Source organism: Lutjanus erythropterus, chromosome 4 (genome assembly GCF_056507025.1).
Source record: "Lutjanus erythropterus isolate fLutEry1 chromosome 4, fLutEry1.hap2, whole genome shotgun sequence".
Lineage (NCBI taxonomy): Eukaryota > Metazoa > Chordata > Actinopteri > Lutjaniformes > Lutjanidae > Lutjanus > Lutjanus erythropterus.
In genome coordinates this window covers 41,255,463-41,279,416 of record NC_139320.1, presented here as the reverse complement: position 1 = coordinate 41,279,416, position 23,954 = coordinate 41,255,463, and the positions used below count along the sequence as shown (strand labels likewise).

Here is a 23,954-nt window from a genome sequence, read left to right as displayed (position 1 = left end):
TCTGGTGGGAAAAGTCTGTCATATGAGCCGAATATCACTTTCTCCAAACCAACTGAACTCTGTGGGTGAAATCAGTGATTTTACTTTGCAGAACACAGGGGTTGATGGTCTACCACTGCCTCAATCTGTTAGTTTGTTTATGTTATTATTTTAAAAGGACAGTTTTGGTTCACTAAAGTTACACAATAGCACAAACAAACTAATAGATTGCGGCAGCAGCAAACCAGTAACTTCTGTGTTCTGCAAGATAAAATGACTAATTTCACTCATGGAGTTTTGCTGGTTTGGAGAGAACGATATTTGGCTTATGTAACGGTGGTTTGATAGAGCAGGATTAGATCTGGATAGGTACATTTTGGTGGCGTAAATTTGGATAGAACACCCGAAACGAAGGTAGTAAGGAACGTGACAGCAGGGGAGAGTAGAGGATAAGAAACTTTATTAAAAACCTAAAACTCAAACCAAGTGGAAAAGCCTGAAATAGTGAAAATATATTTAGAAATAAATGGAGTCAGCATGGTACATAAATATGAACATTTCTCTTTCTCCAGACGCACAAAAAGATTCTTCATCTCAGCGGGTGTGTATGAGGCTGAGTTGCGGAAATGGAGTCGTTTCTCTCTATTATTCAAAAGGCTTTCATCGCAAATCCCAGTCAACAATGGCAGGTGAGCAGACGAAAGACATTCAAACACAGCCAGTGTGCGCCACACACGCCTGATGGAACTGGATAGGAAAACACAGAGAGGCATCATTTACACTGAGCTATGGTGGTTTCATAATCTAAATAAGTCCGATGAGATCATCGCTCACACACAGACACCACAGTAATTAGCAAACTGAGGCACATCTGTGAGAAGCTGAGGTGTGAATGCCTTGAAGCTGTTTCTAATGTGAAACGCACTGTAAAGGCTCCGTCTGTACTGCGCCGGTTCACAACAACCTCTCTCTCAGTCTGCTTTTCTCATCTGTCTATTCTCTCTGTGCTTCTCCCTCATGCGTGATACATGAAAGACTTCTCTGGGTCGCCCCCCCCCCCCCCTGCTATTCTGAAATTTCTTCATGTTTGTGTTACTTTGTCTTCATCTCTTTTTCTCAAGTCTTTAATGCTGCAGCCACTCGTCTCTACCAACTTTCTGAGCCACAGGCGAAAACACTTCCCCTGTGCAGCCGGCTCCCTGCTTTTACCCCTCCGTATCCTTCTGTCTGTCTTTGTCTCAGTCACTCGGTCCACGTCTTCATTCCACTGGCTGTCTTCTCGATTTGTGGCCGAGTGAACGGAGCCGTGCCGATGTGACTAAGCAGCCCACAAGGGAGCGTACAGGTATCCAGGCTGTGATGACGCATACAAGCTCAGAGTGTGACAAATGCATTTGGGTGAAGCGCTGGTCCCCAAGGCACATTGTTCCACTCCACTGTTGGAACATGGCAACAATCACCACAGGAACTCTTCAAGGGAGAGAAATTGTATCAGTCACAGCCAGTGCTTCTTCATGCCCATCCCAGCCCACTCAATCACACATTTAAAACCAGATGGAGTTCTCTCTGTCTCTATCTCAGTCTCATCCTGCTATTCTTCACGTTTTCCATTCCTCTCATGAGTAGGCCAGCTCAGAGCGTAGGGGAATATGAAGTGACAAAACATCTCAAAATATCTGTCCGTCTAGACTAAAAGGACACGAAAAGAAGAAATAAATTACAACAACTAGCCCCAGTGCAGTCTGCGCTGTGATTCTTAGCATTAATAGCATGTCATGTCTGAGCCCAGAGAGCACGATTCATTATTGCCTTTGTTGTTTGAAGCGAAGCAGAAGCAGAGAACATTGCATCCTTGACTGGAGAGCGGAGCAGGGTGGGGTGGCCGGCTCAACAGCCCTGACACACAGCAGCAATTTAAAGGCATAGTTGAATTATTTGATGTGGGGGTTGTATGAAGTACTTGTCCATACTCTGCATACAGTAGATGGCGGTTAGCACCCACCCCAGTTTTGGGAAGCAGAGAGGAGTACCAGCAAGAAAGCTAAGCAATGTACTGCTGTGGACAGTGTCAGCAACAAAATGTTATTTAGCCATTCAAAGAACCAGTGTGTAGCAATTAGTGGCATCTAGAAGCAAAGTGGCAGATTTCCATGAACTCTCTTGCACTACTGTAGAAACATGGTGGTCCGACATGGCAGAAAAAGACCTAAGGTCTATGTGGATAAAAAACAGCTCGTTCTCAGGTAACAAAAACACAACAGTTTATATGAATATTTATATGAATATCATATTACATTTTTGCCAATATATCCTCCTAAATGTTACAGAATTAGCCTTTAAAAAAAGGCCATTCTGAAAAGAAATCAATATCAGTTTAAGTCTACGCTATAATTATATATTAATATTGTCTCCGCATTACTTTGCCATCAGACCACTTTTTCCAATGGGATACTGCTGTTATGTAAGCAAAATATCACTCACTCCAAAAATAAACCAAATTCTTTGAGTAAAGTCAGTAATTTTACTTCACAGAACACAGGAGATTCTGGTCATCTGCAGCCTCAATCTGATAGTTTGTTGGTGTTATTGATCTAACAGGATAGTATGGATTCACCAAAGTCACACAATAATACAAAGAAACTTTTTGAGGCAGCAGTAGACCAGCATCTTCCATGTTCTGCAAGGTAACATCGCTGTTTTTGCCAGTTTGGCTTGTACAACAGAGATTTTCCTTCGGAAAAAAGGCTGTCTGCTAGCAAAGTAATTTAGTGGAAATATTATAAATGCAGCGTACACTTAAACTGATACTGAAATTTTTAGTTGAGCCTTTTTGGCTAAAATACCTTTTGTTGCCAACCATGTCCACAGCAGTACTTTGCATAGTTTCTGTGCTGATCTGCTTTTCTATGCCACCCGCCATCTTCTGTAGGTAATACACTGACTATCAATAAATACTTCATTCAACCCCATGTTAAATAATTTGAAATATCCCTTTAATGTGTTCATGTTGATCACACTGCCAGCTTCAGAGCACAAAAGCTATAAAAGTTCCCTGTCATTCTAACTCATCACACTCTTCTGTGGGGTGTGATGATGTTTTATAACAGTAATCGCGTCGATTACAGTTTTTTACTCATTGCTGTTGATAATGAAAGGGAAAGCAGGCAGAGGCTTGAACATGTCCCTTACTAAAAAGAAAGGAGTTACATAATCGTCTGTTTACTTGGCAGAAAGTCACACTACTGAAAAGCTCTTAATTTGAGATGACTGGATTAATGCCATAATTATTTGTCAGACTGGCATCCATTGTGAGTGTGAGGATCGCCAGAGGACAAACACATTGAAACGCAGCAAAATGTGTCCACTGGAGGAAAAACAAAGTAATTATATGACCTCCTGCGTGAGAGACAAATAAAGGTTGTTTCTACCCACCGAGCTGGAAGAAGGTGATATCGCTCTTGACTCCAGGACCCGCTCCAGTGCTGGCTGCTACCTCCACGCTGTAGCGGATCCCCGGGGCCAGACTGGGAATCAGCACGGATAAAGTCGAGCCGTCAACTGTGCGGTTGATGTGGTACCTGCTCTCGTTCCCCAAGCACCAAACCTGCCATAACAGAGACAAGGAAAAAGTGGAGATGGAGGCAATGTTGCGAGGGTTTCCTGACAACATTTAGCGTGGTAGCCACCACCAGTCTGTGTCCTCATAATTGGTTGGTGCTGCTATTGAGGCGTTTTGGCGCACCGTGGGTATTGTGTTACATCTCTGTGGTAGGAAAACATTTTACAGCGTGGCTTTATGTTTTATGTTCTCAGCACAGGGTCAGTATGAGCTGAGGTAGCCATAACATGTCTCAGTACAGCCTTAAGCCCATGAAAAACAAATGGGGATCAGTAATCACCCCCATAACCCAATTTGAGCAGAAGCTAAGTGCTGTCACTCCCAAGAAGGACTCAAACCAGGCTCACAAAGAGACATACACATTCACCCCAGCATGAGGCCTACAGACCTCCACATCCTGCTTTCTTTACCCCCACCTCCTCCCACCAGTTAACCAGGTTAACACACGCACCTCCAATACACGTGTGTGCTTCTGCATGTGTTTGCCCTCCTGTGATGGAACTACAAAGCCCTGAAATGTTTCTGTGTATCTTAAAAATTGCGGTGAGAGCCGCTAGGGACCGAGCTTGGTAATGAGCAGGGAATGCTCTCGAGCTGGACTTAAAAACCATGAAATTACTCTAAAGCCTATCACCAGAAAACATTTACCTGGAAAATTAACAGTGGCTTAACTTTTTACCGGCTCTGCCTCATCTCCCCTTCCGCCACTAACCTATATTCCCTGACACAAAATGGCTTTCCAATTAAAATACAGGACGACTTCCACGGCATAATGTATGAGAGGACCGTGCTGTCCAAAGTGGGCCTATTACAAAGAGAGCATACATTATCAGGTAAGGAGGAGGAAAAGGGGACGTAGAGAGAGGTGCTATAGGCTGAAGGATGCATTAGCACAGTCTCAGACCAAAGAAATGACTGGAATTATAATGGAGGTCTGTGTCTTCATGGTTATGTCCTTGGTCATTTTTATAGCTTGTTGTCCTCCACTCTGTACACTCTATTACCTGCCTCGACACAGATATCACACCTACAGGATAGTTGAGTTTTATGTTGTTTGTATTCTTCAAATTAGAGCTGCAATGCTTTATTGATTAGTTGTCAGCTACTAAATTAATTGCAAATAGGACTGAGCATTATGGCTTCTAAACAATATCTTGATATTTTGCACGTATTCCATGACAGCTGATATAGATCTGATCTCTACATTTTCTCTAAAATAATACCATAAATTCTCAACTAGGCCAGGGCAATATGGACACAATGAAACATCACAATATTTTTGACAAAATACTTCAATACCAATATTGTGACAGTATCACAAGACATCAACACAGTGAGATTTTGATAAATAATCATAAGTAATGTGGATAAAATGACAAAGTGGGTAAAGACTAATAATAAAACAGCAACAATCTGTGATGCAGCCCTTAAAACCCGGAAAAGAAAACACTTCTGCCATATCATGATATAACAATATTCAAAGTCTAAGATGATATTTAGTCTCATATCACGATATGACAGATATAATGCAGAGCCCTAATTGCAAACTATTTTGATAATCTATTAATCGCTTGATGATAAACTAATATCTTTGGGTTGTGAACAAAAACAAGCCAAGCTCTGGGAAACACTCATCAACATTTTTCACTATTTTCTGATATATTATGTAACAAATAACTAATCAATTAATCAAGAACTGTCAGATTAATCAACAATGAAAATGAGGCAGCCTTTAAATGTTGAATTCTTTTCATTAAAAAAAAAAAATAGCTGTTTTGTTTGGAATGGCGATTGCAAAAAAAGTTGATCTTGTGAGTATGGAAATTAGACTCTGTATCCACCTATGATTTTGTGTTGGAGAAATGGCAAACACCTGCAGCCTCTGGAGTGACTGAGATTTTATAATGAAGGTCTGTTTAACAAAATCTAGGCCCCTGTTCTTAAACGTTTTTATTTACTTATTTTTTAGCCTCGGGACAAATGTGTTATATCCAATGTAAAACATATTGCTTTGTATCCCTTTTTTCTTTTATTTTGCTATCTGTCTATAATTTTGTATATTCACTTTTGTAAACCTGTGTGCATTTTTTTCTTTTTCTTCCCTTGTTTATTGTTGTCATATTCTAAGCACTCAAAATGATAATAATCATGAAAAATGTTTAAAAGTATCCACTAAACACATAATAATGTAGAATAACCAGCTAAAACCAACTACAGCTACTATTAGAGAAAAAAGAAACCTATTAATAATTACTACAGAAACTGCCCCTCACTACTCTTCATTCACCTTTTGCCACAGGATGTGAGATTCGACCTTCTCCACCAGATGGCACTGTTTCACAACAGTTTCCACCAGCTCCCCTTTTTTGTGACTCCTCTCCTTTCCTGTCTCTGACATCACACTGAGGAGGGTACAAAGGTGTGCCTCAACCAGGAATTCATTACATTTCCATGTCTGTGCATTGTCTGTCTCTGTTATCTGCTCTGTCTGCATCCCTGTTTGTGTCTCCTTTGTGTGTCTCTACAATATGTGTCCCACTTGCTCAGACCTGAGGTAGCTGCTGGCTGTTTTTTTTTTTTTTTGTTACCTTGTACTCCTGGACCACCCCATTCTGCTCCTCTTCTGGAGGGGGTTGCCAGGAGACCAGGATGGCGGTCCCATTGTCCCCACTCTCCGTCACTGTAACCTCACGAGGCGGGGCGCTGGGGGCTGAGGGGAGTAGACAAAAGATAAAAAAACACACCTTCATATGTGAGACTGATTTTTTTCTTTTCATGATTGCATGTAGTCTCTCGCTGTCTCCTCTCATCCCACTTAGTTGTCAGAATTTGTCCTTTATCTCAGTATGAAACTGGAGCTGAGGTGAGAACAAAGGACTAATAATCAAAATTACCATGCTTTTATCTGAAAACTGAGTTTGTTTAATGCAAGTGCTTTTGTGGGTAAATAAAAGCAAATAACTGTTTACTGAAAACAGACAGAGGGAGTTATGATGGTGGTGAGTGAATGCCAACCTGTGGTCCAGCGGTAATTAAACTGAAATAATTATGAATGCAACATAAAAGACATAATCACCGTTTGTCTGAATGTTATAAAAAAAGCATTTTTCTGCTTATGGGAGAACAAACATAATGTTTGGAGCTATGAAAACAATTATCAACAAAATTGGGAACAAAGAGAGAATCCTGCAGAAAAAGATCAAAACACTCCCACACATGCAACACACAGACACACACACTCTGCTCTCACATTTCTTTCCAGTGTTCGCTACAGATTCAAATTTGCAGTTGGGTTTCAACCAAACCTCATGAGACTGCCACAACCACACCCTATGAGAAATTAGTCTAACACTTGCGCTGGAGTGGTGTATATGGGTTTCCATAGGGCCTTTAAAAGGGCTGAACATTCACCGTAGCATGCTTGAATACACCACATTTGAACATAACATAATCCTGCCCTCCCTGCCTGCTGTGAACAGCTGTTGTACGCTCTCACACATGCAAGCTGCGCATATAAAATTGTGTAAACATGAAAACATGCATGCACACATGCAAGCACTAAAGCAACCTTGCACCCACTCGTCACACACGTTCACATCACCCACCTTCCTCCAGTGTCTTGCCAATTTTGACATCGCTATCTGTTCCCTGGAACTCATTGAAGAAGGGGCGGACTTTGAATTCATACGTGACTCCCTTCCGAAGCTGTGGCACGACAGCGCTGTCCTCGCCGGGGGTCCGCACCTCGAACACGGCCCACTCGCTCCTCTGCAGCCCCTCTGGTGAAGGCCTGTACATCACCTTGTAGCCTTGGATGTACTGCGACTGCTGCTCCACCTAGTGAGCACCACAAAGATGGCGTCAGCTTGACTTGATTAGCTGCTTCACAGCTCACAGTGGAAAATCATACACTGGACTACGATGGATTCGTGCGACTCATACACCAGGCACTGTATGGAATGGGGTGCTAACTCATCACATCACGAAATCTGATTATCCATCCACATCTACATCTCTTTTTGACTGTCTGTCTATGCGCCATTTGGAGCAGCAGCGATTTGTGCAAAAACCACAGTATGAGGTCATTGGCCAGAGGTTCCTCTAAGTCTGGAGCTGGTTAAATAGGGCCCAGACTCCCAGAACAGCCTGCCTCATCCTGTCCTGCTCTCCAGTGTGCTGACTGGCTGCTGAAGTCAAGGAGGACGAGGAAAAGTGGATCTTTAGACAGAGAAGTTGAGAATATAATGGCTTCTGATGTAGCTAAATAAAGAGAGTACACGTAATTTGAAAGGATTTGTCTGTTAGTTTAATCTTGGCATAATTAATGTTGTTTTGTGATGCAGAAGAAAAGAATAACCGCTAACTAGTATGCTAATATCCCTACGAGTCCCTGTGGAAGGCAAGCAGCACTGGCTTGTAAAGATTTTAGTGATTTCTTTATCCCTCCCCTGTAAAATAAGCTGCTGGCTCAGGTGGTCTTCATTAGCCTGAAAACTGTGCAACCATTTACCACAACACAAAAGAACCCTAGGAACAGCACATTGGGAATAGATTTAACCCCACAAAACAAGGAAACCGTGGCGCTTGACTGTAATGTCAGTCTCCCTCATGTCATGTGTTTTTCTGGAACATTCCAAGGAGACAGGGTAACTGGGCAGTAATGTTTTAAATCAGTCTTGACATGTCAGTATCCTTTTCCCGTTTCCTCAGTCCCATTCATCACTCACTGTGGCACTTCATAATACCTGGGAATGCAGGGGTGGCCTTATGTCAAAAAGCAAAAAAAGGGACTGTTCTTACCCCTCAGTGAGCCGTTCCATACACTAATATCTACAATGTAACATGGATAGCCATCATGTATAGTTTTATTGTCTCATAGTCTTTTAAAAGATACAGTAACCAGATCAGTTTTGCATATTTTGTCTGACCAAGAATCAGAAACCCAAATACCTGTCCTTTACTGTCAGTGACAAAGTGACAAAGAAAAGCAACAAAGCCTTACATTTAAGAAGCTGGAACCAGCAAATGTTTGAAATTTTTGTGTGAAATATGACTGAACTGATCAATTGGCTGTCAAAGTGGCAGGCAATTAATCTTTTCTCGATCAATTAAACGATTAATCGAATCATTCAGTTGCAGCTCCACTGCTTTGGTTCATCATGTTGTCATTACAGGGAAGAAAACAAGGGAAATGGGGGGCAAAGAAACGGCCTTGTTTTACCTTGCATCACCTTTTGTGTCTGTAATGTTCCCACCTCTACCTCATATAAACAATTAACCAGAAAAAAAAGAAAATTGACCGGATCAGTTGTGGGTGAACGTCTATACTTAATATTCAGCTTGTAAGAGCAAAGAAATGCCATCATAAGCTCTGAATTCTACTTCTTCTTCCTCTCCCACCTATCCGCTTTAACATCTGTAAGCCATTTCCACTTAAGAGCATGAGTTGGCCGCCTCTTCCTTCTCACTTGTATTATTTTAACAGCCGTCAAGTGTTTTCAATCTGAGAGGGCACAGACTGGCACGCCACACACTGCTATACGGTGCTACACTGGCCGGCAGAAAGCTGGGATCTGTAGTTGGGGTTTTGGGCCGGTTGAGGGTCCACTGTGGGCAAAGCTGCAGGTTTTTGGTCTCCGGCCAGTCAACCAGTTCAGGCCCATGCCAGATGGACACTAAGAACACTTGGACTGTGTTCCGGGCTGCTCTCTGCAACGTCCTTCCTCTGTAGGGTGCGAGGACGTTAGCGCATTAGCTCGGCTGAGTGGCTTGACAAATTGACCAAAGGCATATCACTAAACTAACCTTGGAGCTTTGGTGACCAGCTGCACCAGTGATCCATATGGTGAGCTGTAGCTGGCTGCAGCTGTCTTAAGGAAAAACAAGTAACACAATTGCATTTATAAAGAAAATGATTCTCACTGTCCACTGGACCCTGACAGATGAGGAGGAGAGAATTGTGGGGTTGTGCAGGTGGATGACCACTTCTCCCAACTCCCTTTGGATCTGACGATGGTCCACACCCTGACTGGTGGGAGGGACATCTGTATAGAGAAGAAGAGACATCAAAAATGAATGATCTTGTCGTAAACAGATATTTGATGCAAGGTCATATGAGGTACTTATTGATTAAATACAGTAGATGTCAGGTGGCACACCCCCAATTTAGAGAAGGAGCAGGAGTACTGGTGTTGGAAGCTAAGCAATATACTGCTGTGGACAAAATCAGCAGCAAAATGTATTTTTGCAACCTAAAAAAAGGTCCATTTGAAAAAATCAATACCAGCTGAAGTGAATGCCATATTCAGACTATTTTCACTGCTTTACTTTGCTGTCAGACAGCCTTTTCTGACAGGATACTGCCATTATATTAGCCAAATATCACATCAAGTCCATAGGCGAAATCAGTTATTTTACTTCGCAGATTATGGGAGTTGATGGTCTATTGCTTGCTGGCTCTGTTAGTTTGTCTGTGTTATTGTGTGACTTTGGTGAATATGAGACTTCGACTTTTAAAACACCAAAGTCACACAATAACACCAACAAATGATCAGGTTAGGCGGTGGTAGGCCAACAGCTCCTGCGTTCTGCCAGGTGAAATTACTGATTTTGTCCATGCAGTTTGGTTGGTTTGGAAAGAGTAATATTTGGCTTAGATAACAGTGGTTTCCTGTCAGAGAAGGCCGTCTGATGGCAAAGAAAAGTCGTAAAAGTATTCAAAATATAGCCTACGCTAAACTGATACTGATAGTTTTTTAAGTTCCCTTTTTTATAACTGGCTTAAATACCCTTTGCCAAAGACCTTCTCTACAGCAGTTCATTGCTTTGCTGCTGTGTTGCTGCTCCTCTCTGCTTCTCCAAACTGGGGAGACCATCTCCTATAGGTATCAAATAATACAAACTATCCCTTTAAACAACAGAAAAACCAAAACACCACTGTTCTATATATTGAATTCCTATCCACATGAAGATAGTTCTCACCTTGTGTTTTCACAGCATCAGTGATAGGACTGGGATCACTCAGCCCATAAGCATTGGCTGCCCGTACTAAGAAGAGGTAGACTGCGCTGGGCTTCAAGCCCTTCAGTACAAATGACTCAGTTTTCACATGCTCTGCCAAGGTCTGCCAGCTGCTCCCTGATGCATGACTGTGGACACACAACAGAGAGAATTAAGGATTTTAGAGGTTTTATTAAGGCAGTGTAATTATTTTCTTTATTGATCGGCAAGCTAATTCGTTTTACCTGAAGGCCTCTATTATGTAGGAGGTGGGTGTGGCTCCAGCATTAAGATTAGGTTTCCAGGAAAGGGTGACAGAGGTGCGGGTAACATCAGTGACCTCAGGTTTAGACGGGGCACTGGGGATCAGGTTCGGGTCAGTAGGTCTGTTTGGCTGGACTGGGACTCCAAACTCTTAATGTAGAACAGGCAGACGGAAATACATGGGGAAGAAAAATGTAGTTTATTGCTATTTCCAAGCAAAGGCATGCAAAAGATGTCCAGCATTACTTTTATAAAGTAGAATACATAACTTTTATTTAACCAGGTTAAAAAAGTGAAGATGAAACAAGACACTGCAATAGAACAGTGTAAAAGACTAATGCCCACGCATCAACATAAGAGGTTAAATGAACACAAAGAGTGTATGCCAAAATAAATTAGAAATTGTGGCAAGAACATTTTGTAAGAAAAACTTTAGTTAGCTTTTGATTAAAATTGTTTAGAGAGATGAGGATGGGTAGATTGAGTCTAGCCTGCAGGTCATTCTAAGATCAAGGACTGAAATAAGATAGGAAGAGGCATGTGACTAGACATTTATGTGGGGTAAAGACAAATATTACTTTGATCTATATAAAAACCCTGTATGAACTTGAGTTTCTTAGTAAGTGTTTTAAAGTGATGCATGAAATTATGGTATATGTTCAATCAAATGACCAGATATTTGCAGATGTCAACAAACTCAATACCAGCATGGTAAAGGGTGTTAATAGAGAGGGAAGGAACCCTGATTCCAAAAAAAAGTTGGGGTACTTTGAAAAACCTCAATAAAAACAGAACACAATCATTTGCTAATTATTTTCAGCCTATATTCAATTGAATAGAGTTCAAAGACAAGATATTTAATGCTAAAACTGAACATTTAGTGTTTCATTTCGACACAAATATAGGATAGAAAATGTAGAGGCCCAAGAATAGATCCCTGGGAAACTCCCTTTTTTCAAGACAAAACATGTAGGGCTAGACTTACCGTGAACTTCTAAGTAGGCTTTCCATGAGGCCTCTCCGCTGGGTGTGGAGGCGATGCAGGTGTAGGTGCCAGTGTCACCAAGCTGAAGGAGGAGGAGACAGGAAGATATTTGGTTAAAAGGAAATTATTTAAATGTGTGCTCAGAGTCTCCTGAACCAATGGTTGTCTCTTTCCCTCTTTCGGCCTCTTACTATCTCTCCCCCACCATTGCTGCTCTGCTTATTGACATTCTGGTGTAGTCTGTAGCAGGCAGCTGTCATTGCCTGATAATCTCAATATCATCTCTTTCATAGCAGAAACTGGGGGAAAGCAGCTGGAAAGGCCAAGTGGCAGACCATTCCTAGTCAAATGGAAAAGATTTTCACAGGATCACAGACTAATTGGAGACCTTTTTTCTCTTGCTACCATCCCCCCTGAGTACCGAACACGGAGGTGACTGCTTTGTGTAACAGATGTGGTGGCAAACTGTACGGAAGGTATATGGTTGAATCTTTTCTTGAAAAAAGTGGGGCTCACTGATATTTTAGAGTGCATTATGAAATGGTGAACAACAGTGTGACAGATTGTGGTTTAGTTACATTTTAGTTCAAGATCAACACAAATGTGGTTTGTTATTTTAATAATGAAAAAATCTGCATTAGATCTGAATCTGAATCAAAATACACACAGTATGGCAGTACTTTTGCAACCCTGTTCCTTAAAGGACCCCTTTTATATAACTGACTAAACTGACGACCCCTGACTAAGGGACATATTTTAGGAATATTTAATTTCATATTGAATACATGACAATAACAGTACAGAGCAACTGATAAACTGTACAATTAACTAAGTAGTGACTGTGGGACATTTACATAAAATAAGCAAGTTGAATTAAATTGGCAAATTATTTCCTGTGAATACTGCATCAGAGATAAGCTTTCCTGATATTTTTAGGAGCTTTTCATACAATTCCCTTTCTGTATTGTGTAGTTTTTAACAATCATACATAATTAATAGGCTTGTTTTTTGGTTTTTTTTTTTGACAAATTCAGTGTTTTATTCTCCCCTAGTGAGGTTCGGGAGCCACAGGTTAGTAGAGAGAGACCATCACGTGGTACATGTACCGGATTTTTTCATTGAATGCGTAGGAGTTCATGAGAAAAGCTTTCTCTTGGACTGACAGCTGGATGCAGACCTTGTTTCTTGGCTCTTGGCCTACATTTCTGCAAAATTGAATTGAATTTGGTGGACACATTGAAATATTCTTCGAGCTAACAGGCTAATGAACAAAACAGGAAATATAAACATAAACATAAGGCTGCTTTTCTACAGATGACTGCTTTGTCAACTACCTTCAAAGTGTGTGGGGAAAGACAAATAATTATGTTATGGTTTTTGGGTGATGCATAGTATGCTCTGGGCTACTATGCTGCTGGTGTGTAAGCAAAATGAAGAGAGACAAACAGAAAGAGATAAATTCTTCGAATAACCGAGTGTGACCATGACCCTGAAGGTATTTATTTGTCTGGTAGCTAAAGAAAATGTATTAAGACTCAATAACAACAACAACAGTTGCGGGAGCACATAAATAAATTACCTCACGCATCAAAAACATCTTCATTAAAATGTCAGGGAGAAATGGCACGTTCATTAATGTAAAGTGCCCGCGGAGTTTGCTCGGCTGCAGCAGGAGAGGGGTTCAGACACATCGCCTCCCGCCTGCCTCGCACCGGCAGTCCAATCACACTGCAATCTCGTCATCGCAAGACATGTCAGCATTCATCAAAACGCCACAAACTGACGCGAACTCTGACCCCATGACGCCTCCATCTGGAAGACACGTCAGCACCCCCTGCTCGTCTCTCCCTTAGAGTGTGTTCAGCATCATACACGCAGACACGTACACTCACACACAGAATTACACACAGAACCCACTGTGCTTGCTGACTGACAGTCAGGAACTACAGACTGTTCGACTTCACAGGCTCCATTTCAAACTCGCGACAACTAACTGACAGCCCACTGAGGGTTGGCTGCTGGCAGGGAACACATGCTTTATTTACCAACCAGCAGGGGTTTGCCCACCACATTATGGATGCGATATGGACAACTTTGATGTCTATTTGAATGGACTTAGACATTAAAGACAGCCTAATAGAAAATCTTGATTAAAAACATAATTACTTTTCTATATACCATAAATGAGAATGGTGAGAATAGTTAAATTAAAAACTCCAAATGCCACAGAAGAGTAGCTTTGCTTGATGTAAGAAAGGGATCTGAGTTTGTTTGTACATGTGTCCAGGTGTCTTACCTTTGCATAGCGTATCTGCAATGCTCCCGTGTCCAGCTGTTTGACTCTGGAGTCATGTGTGGACACTAACACGCCATCCTTCCTCCACAGAATGGTGGGGGCGGGGTTTCCAGATGCCACACAGTTGAGGGCTACCGTGCCGTCCACAGCCACTGTCTGATTGGTCGGGCCCTGACGGATAACTGGCGGCGGGCGGTCTGACACAACTGTGAAAAGAGGAGAACAAGCAATTATGAGGAGAGGTGGTGGAGAGAGAAAAACTGTGAAGGTGTTCAGCAGATTCAGTGAATTATATCCACACACAAAAGGCAGCGAGCATGTGACAAACAGCATGTAGCAATGTGAAAACTGCAAGGGTATTGGGAGAGGAATTCAATCCAATTTTAAGAACTGGAAACAATTTTCTAATCATTCAGCAGCAGGAGTTGAACTTAGCCAAATAAAAGCAGCCGTAATTAAAATGAAACAGCCTCAGATACTTCAGGCTTCTCACTACAGCTCCACCAGGCGCCTGGCACTACCCCGTATGAACGCCTGCAGCCAACAATCCCAGGAGCCCTTCCCCCCCAGCCGTTAAAAACACAAAACAACGGTAGAAAATGCTTACAAAAAAAAAACATCTAGCCAGAACAGACAATGTTATTAGCATGAGGACGTTTCAACTCCTCCTCCCTGCCTTGCAGCCTGTGAACCCGGGGTTGTTCAACCAGTCGGCACAAACAACAAAGACAAAGAGAGAAAATGTGTATTCGACAGACAGAGAAAGGCTGTAATGAAAGAGGCAAAGGGAGAACATGTAAGAGACTTTAATTACATGCATCCAATAATTTTTTCATTTTTATTTTGTCTGTTCTGTGTGTGATCCGTCATGTTCCTGCTATAGGTCGTCTCCCTCCCTCTGATTATTACTATCATTTGCAGCACTATTGATGACCACTGCTGTCAGCCCCCCTGATTTACTAGCAACTTACGTTCGGTGAGGAGCAATCACATTAATACTCAACATAGTGTAAAGGCAACACATAATGATGTATGTATGTGTGCATAGATCCTCAGAACCACGCTGCGGTGTAATCTCTGGGCTGCTTTGTATTTGCCTTTGTGCTGGGGATGGTGCAATTACTAAAACATTGTCAGCATGACCTGTAATTACCAGATCTGCCTGCGGAGAAGTGGTAGCCTCAGAGCAGCCTGCTCACTTTAATAACTGTTATTATTATCCAGAGAGCATGACAGAATAAGAGAGAGAAGGGGAGAGAAGAGATACGGAGCATACCATTGTAGGCCTGAAATGAAGAAGGACATTTGGTAAATGAAGGGATGAATCTAGGTGTGTCGTGAACAAAATAATAGCTGGCCAGATCTCTGTGGGAAATGGTGGAAATTAAGCCAAGGTTAGTCCACCAGGCAGGCTGACAGGGATTGGCGAGTGGAGTGATTAGAGGACCCGATCCAGACCTCACCACACAGCCACAGTCTTCCAACGGTAGACAGCAGCAAGCCAGCCATGGAATACCAAAGGAGACATTAGCCAGTGTGAAGCCAGCGAGGCCAAATACTGAGCCACGGTCTGGGTGCACAGGCACCAGAGAGTCTCTACCTCTGACAGGAACACACTGAACAGGCCAGACCAAACCTCACAAACCTCAATTTAGATATTAATACGCTCTACAGCGCTACCGCAGCATTTCAGATGAACGGCATTATCCTTATGAGCCAAAGATTATCTGAAACACCAACATTTATCCGCTCAAAGTTTTCCTTCAGTGTTCCTCTAATTCCCTTCGAGGCATCGCAATGTGTAGAAACTGTGTTTAAAGGAAGGCTGCTTACCGTCGGTGACCTCGAGCAGAGCCTTGGTGATGACGCTGCCAGCGATGTTGAGGGCCTGGCAGCTGTAGTACCCCATGTCTGAGCGCTCAGCATCAGTGATGGTCAAGTCCCCAGTCTGAGAGACAGAAAATCGGCTAGAGGGTTGAGGAGGCTGGTAGGAGAAGAGCAGGTTCTGTGGGGGATGAAGACAGAGTACAGACAGTCAGACTTTTATTAACAGCTATTTGACAAGCATCTGTCTGGTGTGGTGTGAAAAGTTACTAAATACATTTACTCAAGTACTATTCTTAAGTATAATTTTGAAGTACTTGTTCTTAATTTGAGTATATTCATTGTATGTTACTTCATACTCCACTCCACCTTTACCTGCTACACATGAACAAGATGAATACATTAATGCATCACTAATTATAATCCAGTTTTTTAACACACATGGATTTAAAATGGGCCATTCTTCATAATGAATTGTACCAACAAAGATTAATTTTAGTTAATTATTTTATTAGTTATTATTATTAGTTTATTAGAGTTCACTTGGTTTAAAATGAGTAAATCCAGATTTAAAATTAAACTGAGCTCTTTTGTCCAATTAAAAACAAATCTCAGTTTTGTCCAGGTTTATTAATGTAAACTGAATTAAATTGAGTTAAATCAATATGGAGATGCTTGCTAACCAAATAAAAATAAATGATTAAAAAATACATTTGAGTGCTCTAGGGACCAACACAACACTGGTTTGCTATTCTCTTTTCTATGATTGTAAAGCACTTTGTGCTACAATTCCTTTTGTATGAAAAGTGCTATACAAATAAAGTTATTATTATTATTAACTGAGAAATTGTTTCACCTGGAGTGACAGAAAGAAGACATGCCTCATAAGACTAGAAAAGGCAGCAATTTAAAAGAAAAATCCAGGATACCGGTTTAAAATTTTGGTGCAACACAATTACACTTAATCTAGGTTTAGAATAAAAACTAAACTAAGATTTAAAGAGAGGTTTAAATTGAATCTTTCTTCATTTTAAGATAGTTTTATAGTAAAATTAATCCTTGATGGTGCAATACAACAGAAGTTATACAATTTACTATATTTTAATGATAATCCTTTTTACTTTGAGATTAGACAAGATTCTGAATCCAGGACTTTTACTGCTAATACAGTATTTTTAGTTCTTTCCAAAGCACTGAATGAGTATTCTAGCATGTGCTCCAAATGTATAAAGAGTCATTTTGTTTGTTTACCTGACTGCCTTCCCGTTGCCAGAAAATAGCTGGCTGTGGGTTTCCAGTGGCCTCGCACTGGAAGGTGACGGTTCTGCCAACCCCAACCACCTGGTTCCTTGGTCTCACCACAAAGGCCGGGGGCACTGAAGGACAGCCATGAGAATGGTTAGCCATTGAATAGACAAACATGCCACAGTATATTATTTTAGTTCTTATAACATTACATTTACATGTGGTCTAGGTTATTTGAATGAAATACAAAAGAAATATGACTGCAGCTATGGTGCTGGTATTAATATCTAACGGTTCAGATCCTCTTTCTAAACTTTGCATGGTGTGTGCACAGCAGATTAAACAGTAGGCTGATCAAATTCAGAATGCAGGCATATTATGGTTGTAATGAACAGAAAAAACAAGGGTTACTCCCATGCCCCCTCATTTGCATGGGCAAGGGCATGGACCATTAAAATTTACATGGAAATGGGGAATAAATTTGAGCCATCTGTCCATGCTGACACCCTCCAATAGCGCAGACCTCAACCAGGTTGCAGTATCCATGCATCTTAATGACAAATTCCATCTCAGACTAAGTGTGGTGTCGAAGCCCAATGTCATCCATGCAGCTCTAAGCTGACACCAGGCCTTGCTGGTCTAATAGGCCATTTATGTGAGGAGACACAGCCTGAATGTAGAGGTCCAGGGGCAGCCAGCTTACACTTTTTACTTTGGATGAATCCTCAAACAACATAAATCTGCTAATATTTTATCATTTGCATACAGCAGCTGTGTTATGCATACAGTAAAGCAATCTGAAACCTGTCATCTGAAATACAGACATAATCTGTCCATGAATCATATGGAGGTGTTTGGTAATGCATAAAAGGAGAAAATAATAGAATGAAATGATGCGGCTTTACCTTGGAGGCCCAAGCTGAGCACATTTTTACCCATTAATGTCCTTTTGTCACTGTTGCCCATGACAACAGAAACATGAGTTCTGATTGGAGGGTGAAGAAGTGATAGGAGGAGGATGGAGGGGGGTTGTGACAGCTTCCTGTCTCTGTCAGGGCGGTGAATAGGTGACGGGTGACATTTCAACTTACCAGACACGACTAAAAAGGAAACAAAAACACAACAACAAAACCCCAAAGATGAATGAATAAATAATAAACAGCATGACACAATGAAGAGAGATAAGGGAAATAACACAATATGATGTCCATGGGTACAAGTAATCATGCTGTTATTATTCTGTGAATAAAAGACATGTCATATTTCAACCTCAACTCAAGCCCTGGAGACCACATGATACACACAGCAGAGAATAATTACCATGAGTGATCAGGAATGCATTAAAATGCGCTCTAACACAAGAAAATACTGAAGAACATCTGATTCAACATCTTGGGACATGCTCAAGGACAGGAAAAATGCTGGATTAAGTAAACAAAATGCCAAAAAAAGGCACACAAAGACCATGAAACACACAAGACAGATGTTTTATGCTTGCCACCATACAATAATGCTGCTGTGTTTGTTTTCTTCCTCTCTTTCCAGGTGTTGTGTGAAGGTGAACGTCCTCATACCCTTAATGAGCTTTAGAGCACCCTGAGGAGCAGCTAGATCACAGTCCTTCAAATGCAGCCTTGCAAATGTAAGCCTGATTCATAAAACCACAAGGTGAATGTTAACTGTCACTCTTTGGCCGTAAATCTCCCCCGGCCAATCACTCACCTTATCTAATCTGTCTGCTTCAACGGCTCCCACGGAAACATAAACGCTGTCAGTCAGAGTAATGACCAGCCCTTCCCTCCTCCCCCTGCTGGCCTTTAAAATGCAGATAAGGCTCACATCAAACACTCCCAGAAGAAGACACTCGCCGCTATCCGTGTGTGAGAGGATCTACATACGCACACACAAATACACACAACCCCACTAAAAACACCTGCACACATCCATTCATGTGTGTCTGAGCCTTTAATTAGGTAACCCTACCTCTCCCATGCTGCTGTGATCACAGTTGTGGACCTGGAGGGAGAGGTGAGCCTTAAACCTGACCAGGCTACTTTGTTGTGGGTTTTCCACTAGCTTATGGCGCGGAGGGAAGTCTCTATCAATAATCCTGATCAGAGCTGTAGGGGAAAACACACTGAGCATTGTGGCCTCCAGCCCAATAGGAGGCAGGTTGTGTACCAAAAGACTGCAGCAGAGATATTAATGGGGATTTGAGCAGTGCTGCTGTTCAGTGGGCCTGACATCAACACGAGAGACGGATTGCACGCAGAGGATTTAGCATGATTAATAGTAGCTCCCATTGGGAGGCTTGTAGCATGTTTTAAAAGTTCTCTCCTTCTCTGAGATTTTCTGTACTGTACTGGTTCTCAAAACTTTGTGTGACATCAAAGATTAAATTAATCTAAGATTAGTTCTTAAATTTAATCTTAAATTTAAAATGAGTAAATCCAGATTCAAAATTAAGCAGAGCTCTGTTGTGCAATTAGCTCAGTAAATCCAACTTTAGTGTTCAAAACTGAAATTAAGTAGAGTCTAATCAGTATAGAGATGTTTTCTTACCCCAATTAAAATAAACAAATAATAAATTGAGTCCTGTAAGGACAGAGTAAGAATAATAGAGAGGGAAACTTTTCAGCTGCTCTGTATTCCTTACAAAACCTTGCTTTGTTTGCTTTAAGCTAAAAATGAACAAAATGTTACATTGTTGGCAATCCAGCTAAAAAGAAAAAACAAAACAAAACAATGTATTGTTTTCTAGCTAGCTCAAGAGTAAAAGAAAAAGAAGTTAAAATGTTTGTTAGCTAGCTAAAAAGTAAGTTAGGCCAGTTAGTCTGCTCATAATGGCTCGGCAAAGAAGCAATTTTCTCCTTTGAGAAAACCTTGTTGACTACATTACATTAACTGGAGTGAAAGAAGCATCACAGAACACAGTTGAGTCTGACCCTCAGCTTTCTTCAAGGAACAGAATTATTGTGCTCAATCCATCTTAAAAAGCAGCTGTTAAACCTCTTCAAGTTTCAACTTTGGTGCAACAGAATTAAGGTTGAACTCGGTTTTGAGTAAAAACTAACCTGAGGTTTAAAGATAGGCTTAGATTTAATCTTTTATAATTTTAAAACAGTTTAAAAGTTTGGTGCAACATAATTTAAAGCTAAACCATGATTTAATCAGGTTTAAAAAATAATCCTTGTTGAGGCAACCCAGCCAGAGATTAATTCACACTGAGGGTCTGTTTGATAATACAAATGCATAAATACAGAGATAGAGAGACACAAAGCATCAGTTCTTTTTGTGGCACCAAACCATGTTTTGATATTTATTATCAATGTAACAGCACACAGGCTGCTGACAGGAACGCTCCTCTCATTCACTCTCTTTTGGCACCAGCCTCCTTCCAGACCCTTTACATGGGTTATTAGCAGCGCTGCTCTGGGGACTACCTTTCCATTCAAGACCTTTCTATACACAAATCACTGTTAATGGCAAGCTTAACCAGCTGAGAAAAAATAACATGTTGATTTTCTGGATTCTGTCCAATACAGACTGAAACAATGTATTTTATATTCCTATGGTGGAAGTCCACTGGTGAGGTTTAATTAACAAAATAAACATTATCTAACCACACCAGACCCAGATCAAAATGCCTTTGTGTGATTCTTAAATTGTTAAAAACGCACACCCTGTAAGCAGACTTAATAGCCGAACAGCCCATGTCACTACTTCATTCTCATGTGGCTTAGATTAATGATTTTACAAAGAAACTATAAATACGCCCAGTGACTTGGCCAATTATGCGTTTCTTCCATCAATCAAAGAAATATTTTACTTGACATATTTATAAGTCCAGAGGAGATGTAGTAGACTGACAAAAACTTGTGTAAGACAATAATTCACTGATTAAGTTAGTAACAAGAGCAGAGCACATTGAAAGAAAAATAGCCTGAGGCACCGCTTCTACAATGTCGACATTGTTCACTGACAGTCTGACTGTGGAAGGTGTGAAAGTCCCTCTCTGTCCGCACAGAGCTGGATTCTTCACAGAAACTGTCCAGCTCTTAAAATGGATTTGCTTTGTGGGACAATATCTTGAGTATTGTGTGTCTTGTTATATCTTTAATATAATTTGCACATACCGTATTGCAGTGATGAGCAAATTGCATAATAACACTGCAGGGAAAGATTTCTATATTTAACCAGTTCTTTTAGAAATCCAATTTTAATTCCGTTGGTTTTATAGTCCATTTACACATTAAAGCAGATTTAGCAGAAAAACTTGAGTTCAAAGAATATTTACATTAATTCCACTTTGGCCTTCAATATCGGATTTTGTGGTGTAGTTCTCTCTGCCAGAAGCTCACTACCACTGAAATTACATTATCCAGCTGCTCAGTTATTCTTATGCAGTGAATTGGCAATCTTTCCATACTTTGACTCTTGATGTTAGGCGACAGCATTGACCACCAAACCCACAGACTAAACTCCTGCCCCCCCACATTACTGTTGTCTTCACTACTACAGCGACATCTCACTACCTATACATCGTTTTTGCTACTTTGGCCTGTTTAGACCTACAATTACCCGGCTTTTCTTTCCTCTCCTATGCCCGCATCTGTAATTAGAAGCATGTCATTTCCGGGCGTGGGACTGTGGCCTGCTTGTCTTTAATTAGCTGGACTACTCAGTGCCCACAGCCTCCCTAACCTTCTCATGTCCTGGTCTGGATCAAGCTCAGGGATCCATATTACAGAAACTTCCGAACTTGCAGATCCTATCTTAACTGTTTGGTAGGATTTAGGAAAAAAAGCTATTGAGTATGAACAGTTCCTAAATCAAGGTTCCTATCCAACCTGAGGACAGAAAATGTGTATTACACAAGCCTCCTAACTAGTCAAAACTTAAATTACAACCTCTCCTAACTTTAGGAAAACTGTTAACTGCCCTAATTTCCATGTTTCCACCTGTAGCTAAAACAAATTAACTAGCAAACAGTGGTGTTTGCTAACAGTAGCTAATGGTAGCGTTCAATAACAGCAGCTAACTGTAGTGTTAGCTAACAGCAGTTAATGGTAGTGTTAGCTAAGAGAAAGTAACAGTAGTGTTAAATAGCAGGAGCTAATGGTCGTGTTAGCTAAGTATCTTGTTTAATTTGTATGGATACTCTTTTTTTTTGCTTGTACACAATGGATGCCAGATACTGCTCCAAAGTTAGCATCTTTTGTATGTATGTTTCAGTATGCTTCCATCATAAAAGATCAATGACTACTTAAACTGGCCTATTTCATTTTTCCTCCTGTAGTAGTAGCTCACAAACAAAGTAGCTAACGATAGCTAATGATAGTGTTTGCTAACAGTAGCTAATGGTAGTGTTAGCTAACATTAGTTAACTGTAATGTGTGCTAACAGTAGCTAACGGTAGTGTTCACTCACTGTTTTAACTAGAGTAGATGGAAATGTTTCTAGGAACCTTTAAAGTTTTGAGGTTGAGGCTGGTTCTCAGAATAGAATAAGGATTCCTATGATTTATGTTATGCCTTTCACCAAATCTTACATTCACAGAAAGCATTGACATTTGCCCCCCGAATCTATGGCAGCGGTTCTTCTTTGCTTAAGTGTAATCACTTTAAGTGCTTTTACTTCAGTTTTCACGCCTTTCTAACTCTTATAACATGGTGGATTGAATGGCATGATGTATGAATAAAGGGTCAGTGCTTTGCTTCTGCATGGCAACAGGGAATTGGCCTGAGGTTAAGACGTTTCATTTCCACTGAGGACAGAGACAGTTTTAGCATTTCAAATATGTTTCTAAGCCAGGGGAACAGCTTATTGAACCACTGCATCAATGCTGTTCCCTTTCATTAACTAAGCTTTCATCAGGGGGAGAGGGAAAGAGTGAAAAAGGCAATAAGAGAAGCAGATATATTGATGAGTGTATTGGCAGGTGTGTCTAATCTTGCTCTTCACACCAATCTAAAGATTGTTGTGCTGAGAAGAAAATCAAGAAATAATTGCAAAGGGTGGCCATGTGAAGACGAAGTATCTGTATTTGTGGATGGGGGTTGGCAGAGGAATAAAATTGCCTTGTCTCTTTACATCTCTGCTGCGCTGACTGCTGGGAGTGACATTAATATGACTGACCTCACCACAGAGTCACCACCACCACCTCACCACCTCTCCCCCTTCATCCTCTTCACCACAATCGCCCCCAGCCCCAATTCCCAACCCGTTCTGCATCAGTGGTGAGCCGCCACCAAGACCAACATACTCAGTGTCCTCCAATCCAATCCTCATCTCCCGTGCACTAAGCCTCCTCCTTCTTCCCTCCTGTCTTCTCCCACCCGACTCCCAACATTCCCATTAGTTTGGCGTTAAATGGCCCCTGTGTTCCTCTGATCCTCAGGAGGGTTTGGGGGTGATCCCAGCCCCCCAGATCCTGTGAATGGTCTCTTTCTGAATGTTCACACTGTGTGACCGGCTGCTTTATATTCCAACTGGGTTAATAAGGCGTCCAATGGAGAGGGCCACAGGAGACGAACGGATATTCCATAGGTTCAAAAATAGTACTGTATGTCTTAAAACACGAAGGAAGACAGGCCTCTGGAGAAATGCCACTTGTGCAGGGCAAATGAAATCGATTGCTGCACAGCTCCCGTGTGCCCAACTCTACAGCTCTTATGGATTTTTGCGTTTCTTTTTATTAGAAATCAATCAGCTAATTGAGAGAGAATAGTTGAAAGCGATGG

The 23,954-nt window shown here is 41.2% G+C and overlaps 1 protein-coding gene across 4 annotated transcripts in view; it reads right to left on the bottom strand.

Annotated features, from left to right (window-relative positions):
- robo1 (roundabout, axon guidance receptor, homolog 1 (Drosophila)) overlaps nucleotides 1–23,954 on the bottom strand; it is a 328,311-nt gene that overhangs the window by 27,209 nt on the left and 277,148 nt on the right. For all 4 annotated transcript variants that reach the window (XM_084718000.1, XM_084717997.1, XM_084717998.1 and 1 more), the window contains 10 exons: nucleotides 17,218–17,342; nucleotides 15,976–16,147; nucleotides 14,143–14,348; nucleotides 11,847–11,928; nucleotides 10,843–11,011; nucleotides 10,580–10,746; nucleotides 9,521–9,642; nucleotides 7,204–7,435; nucleotides 6,187–6,308; nucleotides 3,412–3,583 (listed from right to left, as the gene is read on the bottom strand). In XM_084718000.1, the coding sequence (XP_084574126.1) occupies nucleotides 3,412–3,583; nucleotides 6,187–6,308; nucleotides 7,204–7,435; nucleotides 9,521–9,642; nucleotides 10,580–10,746; nucleotides 10,843–11,011; nucleotides 11,847–11,928; nucleotides 14,143–14,348; nucleotides 15,976–16,147; nucleotides 17,218–17,342 (1,569 nt within the window). The remainder of the gene's footprint in view (nucleotides 1–3,411; nucleotides 3,584–6,186; nucleotides 6,309–7,203; nucleotides 7,436–9,520; nucleotides 9,643–10,579; nucleotides 10,747–10,842; nucleotides 11,012–11,846; nucleotides 11,929–14,142; nucleotides 14,349–15,975; nucleotides 16,148–17,217; nucleotides 17,343–23,954) is intronic.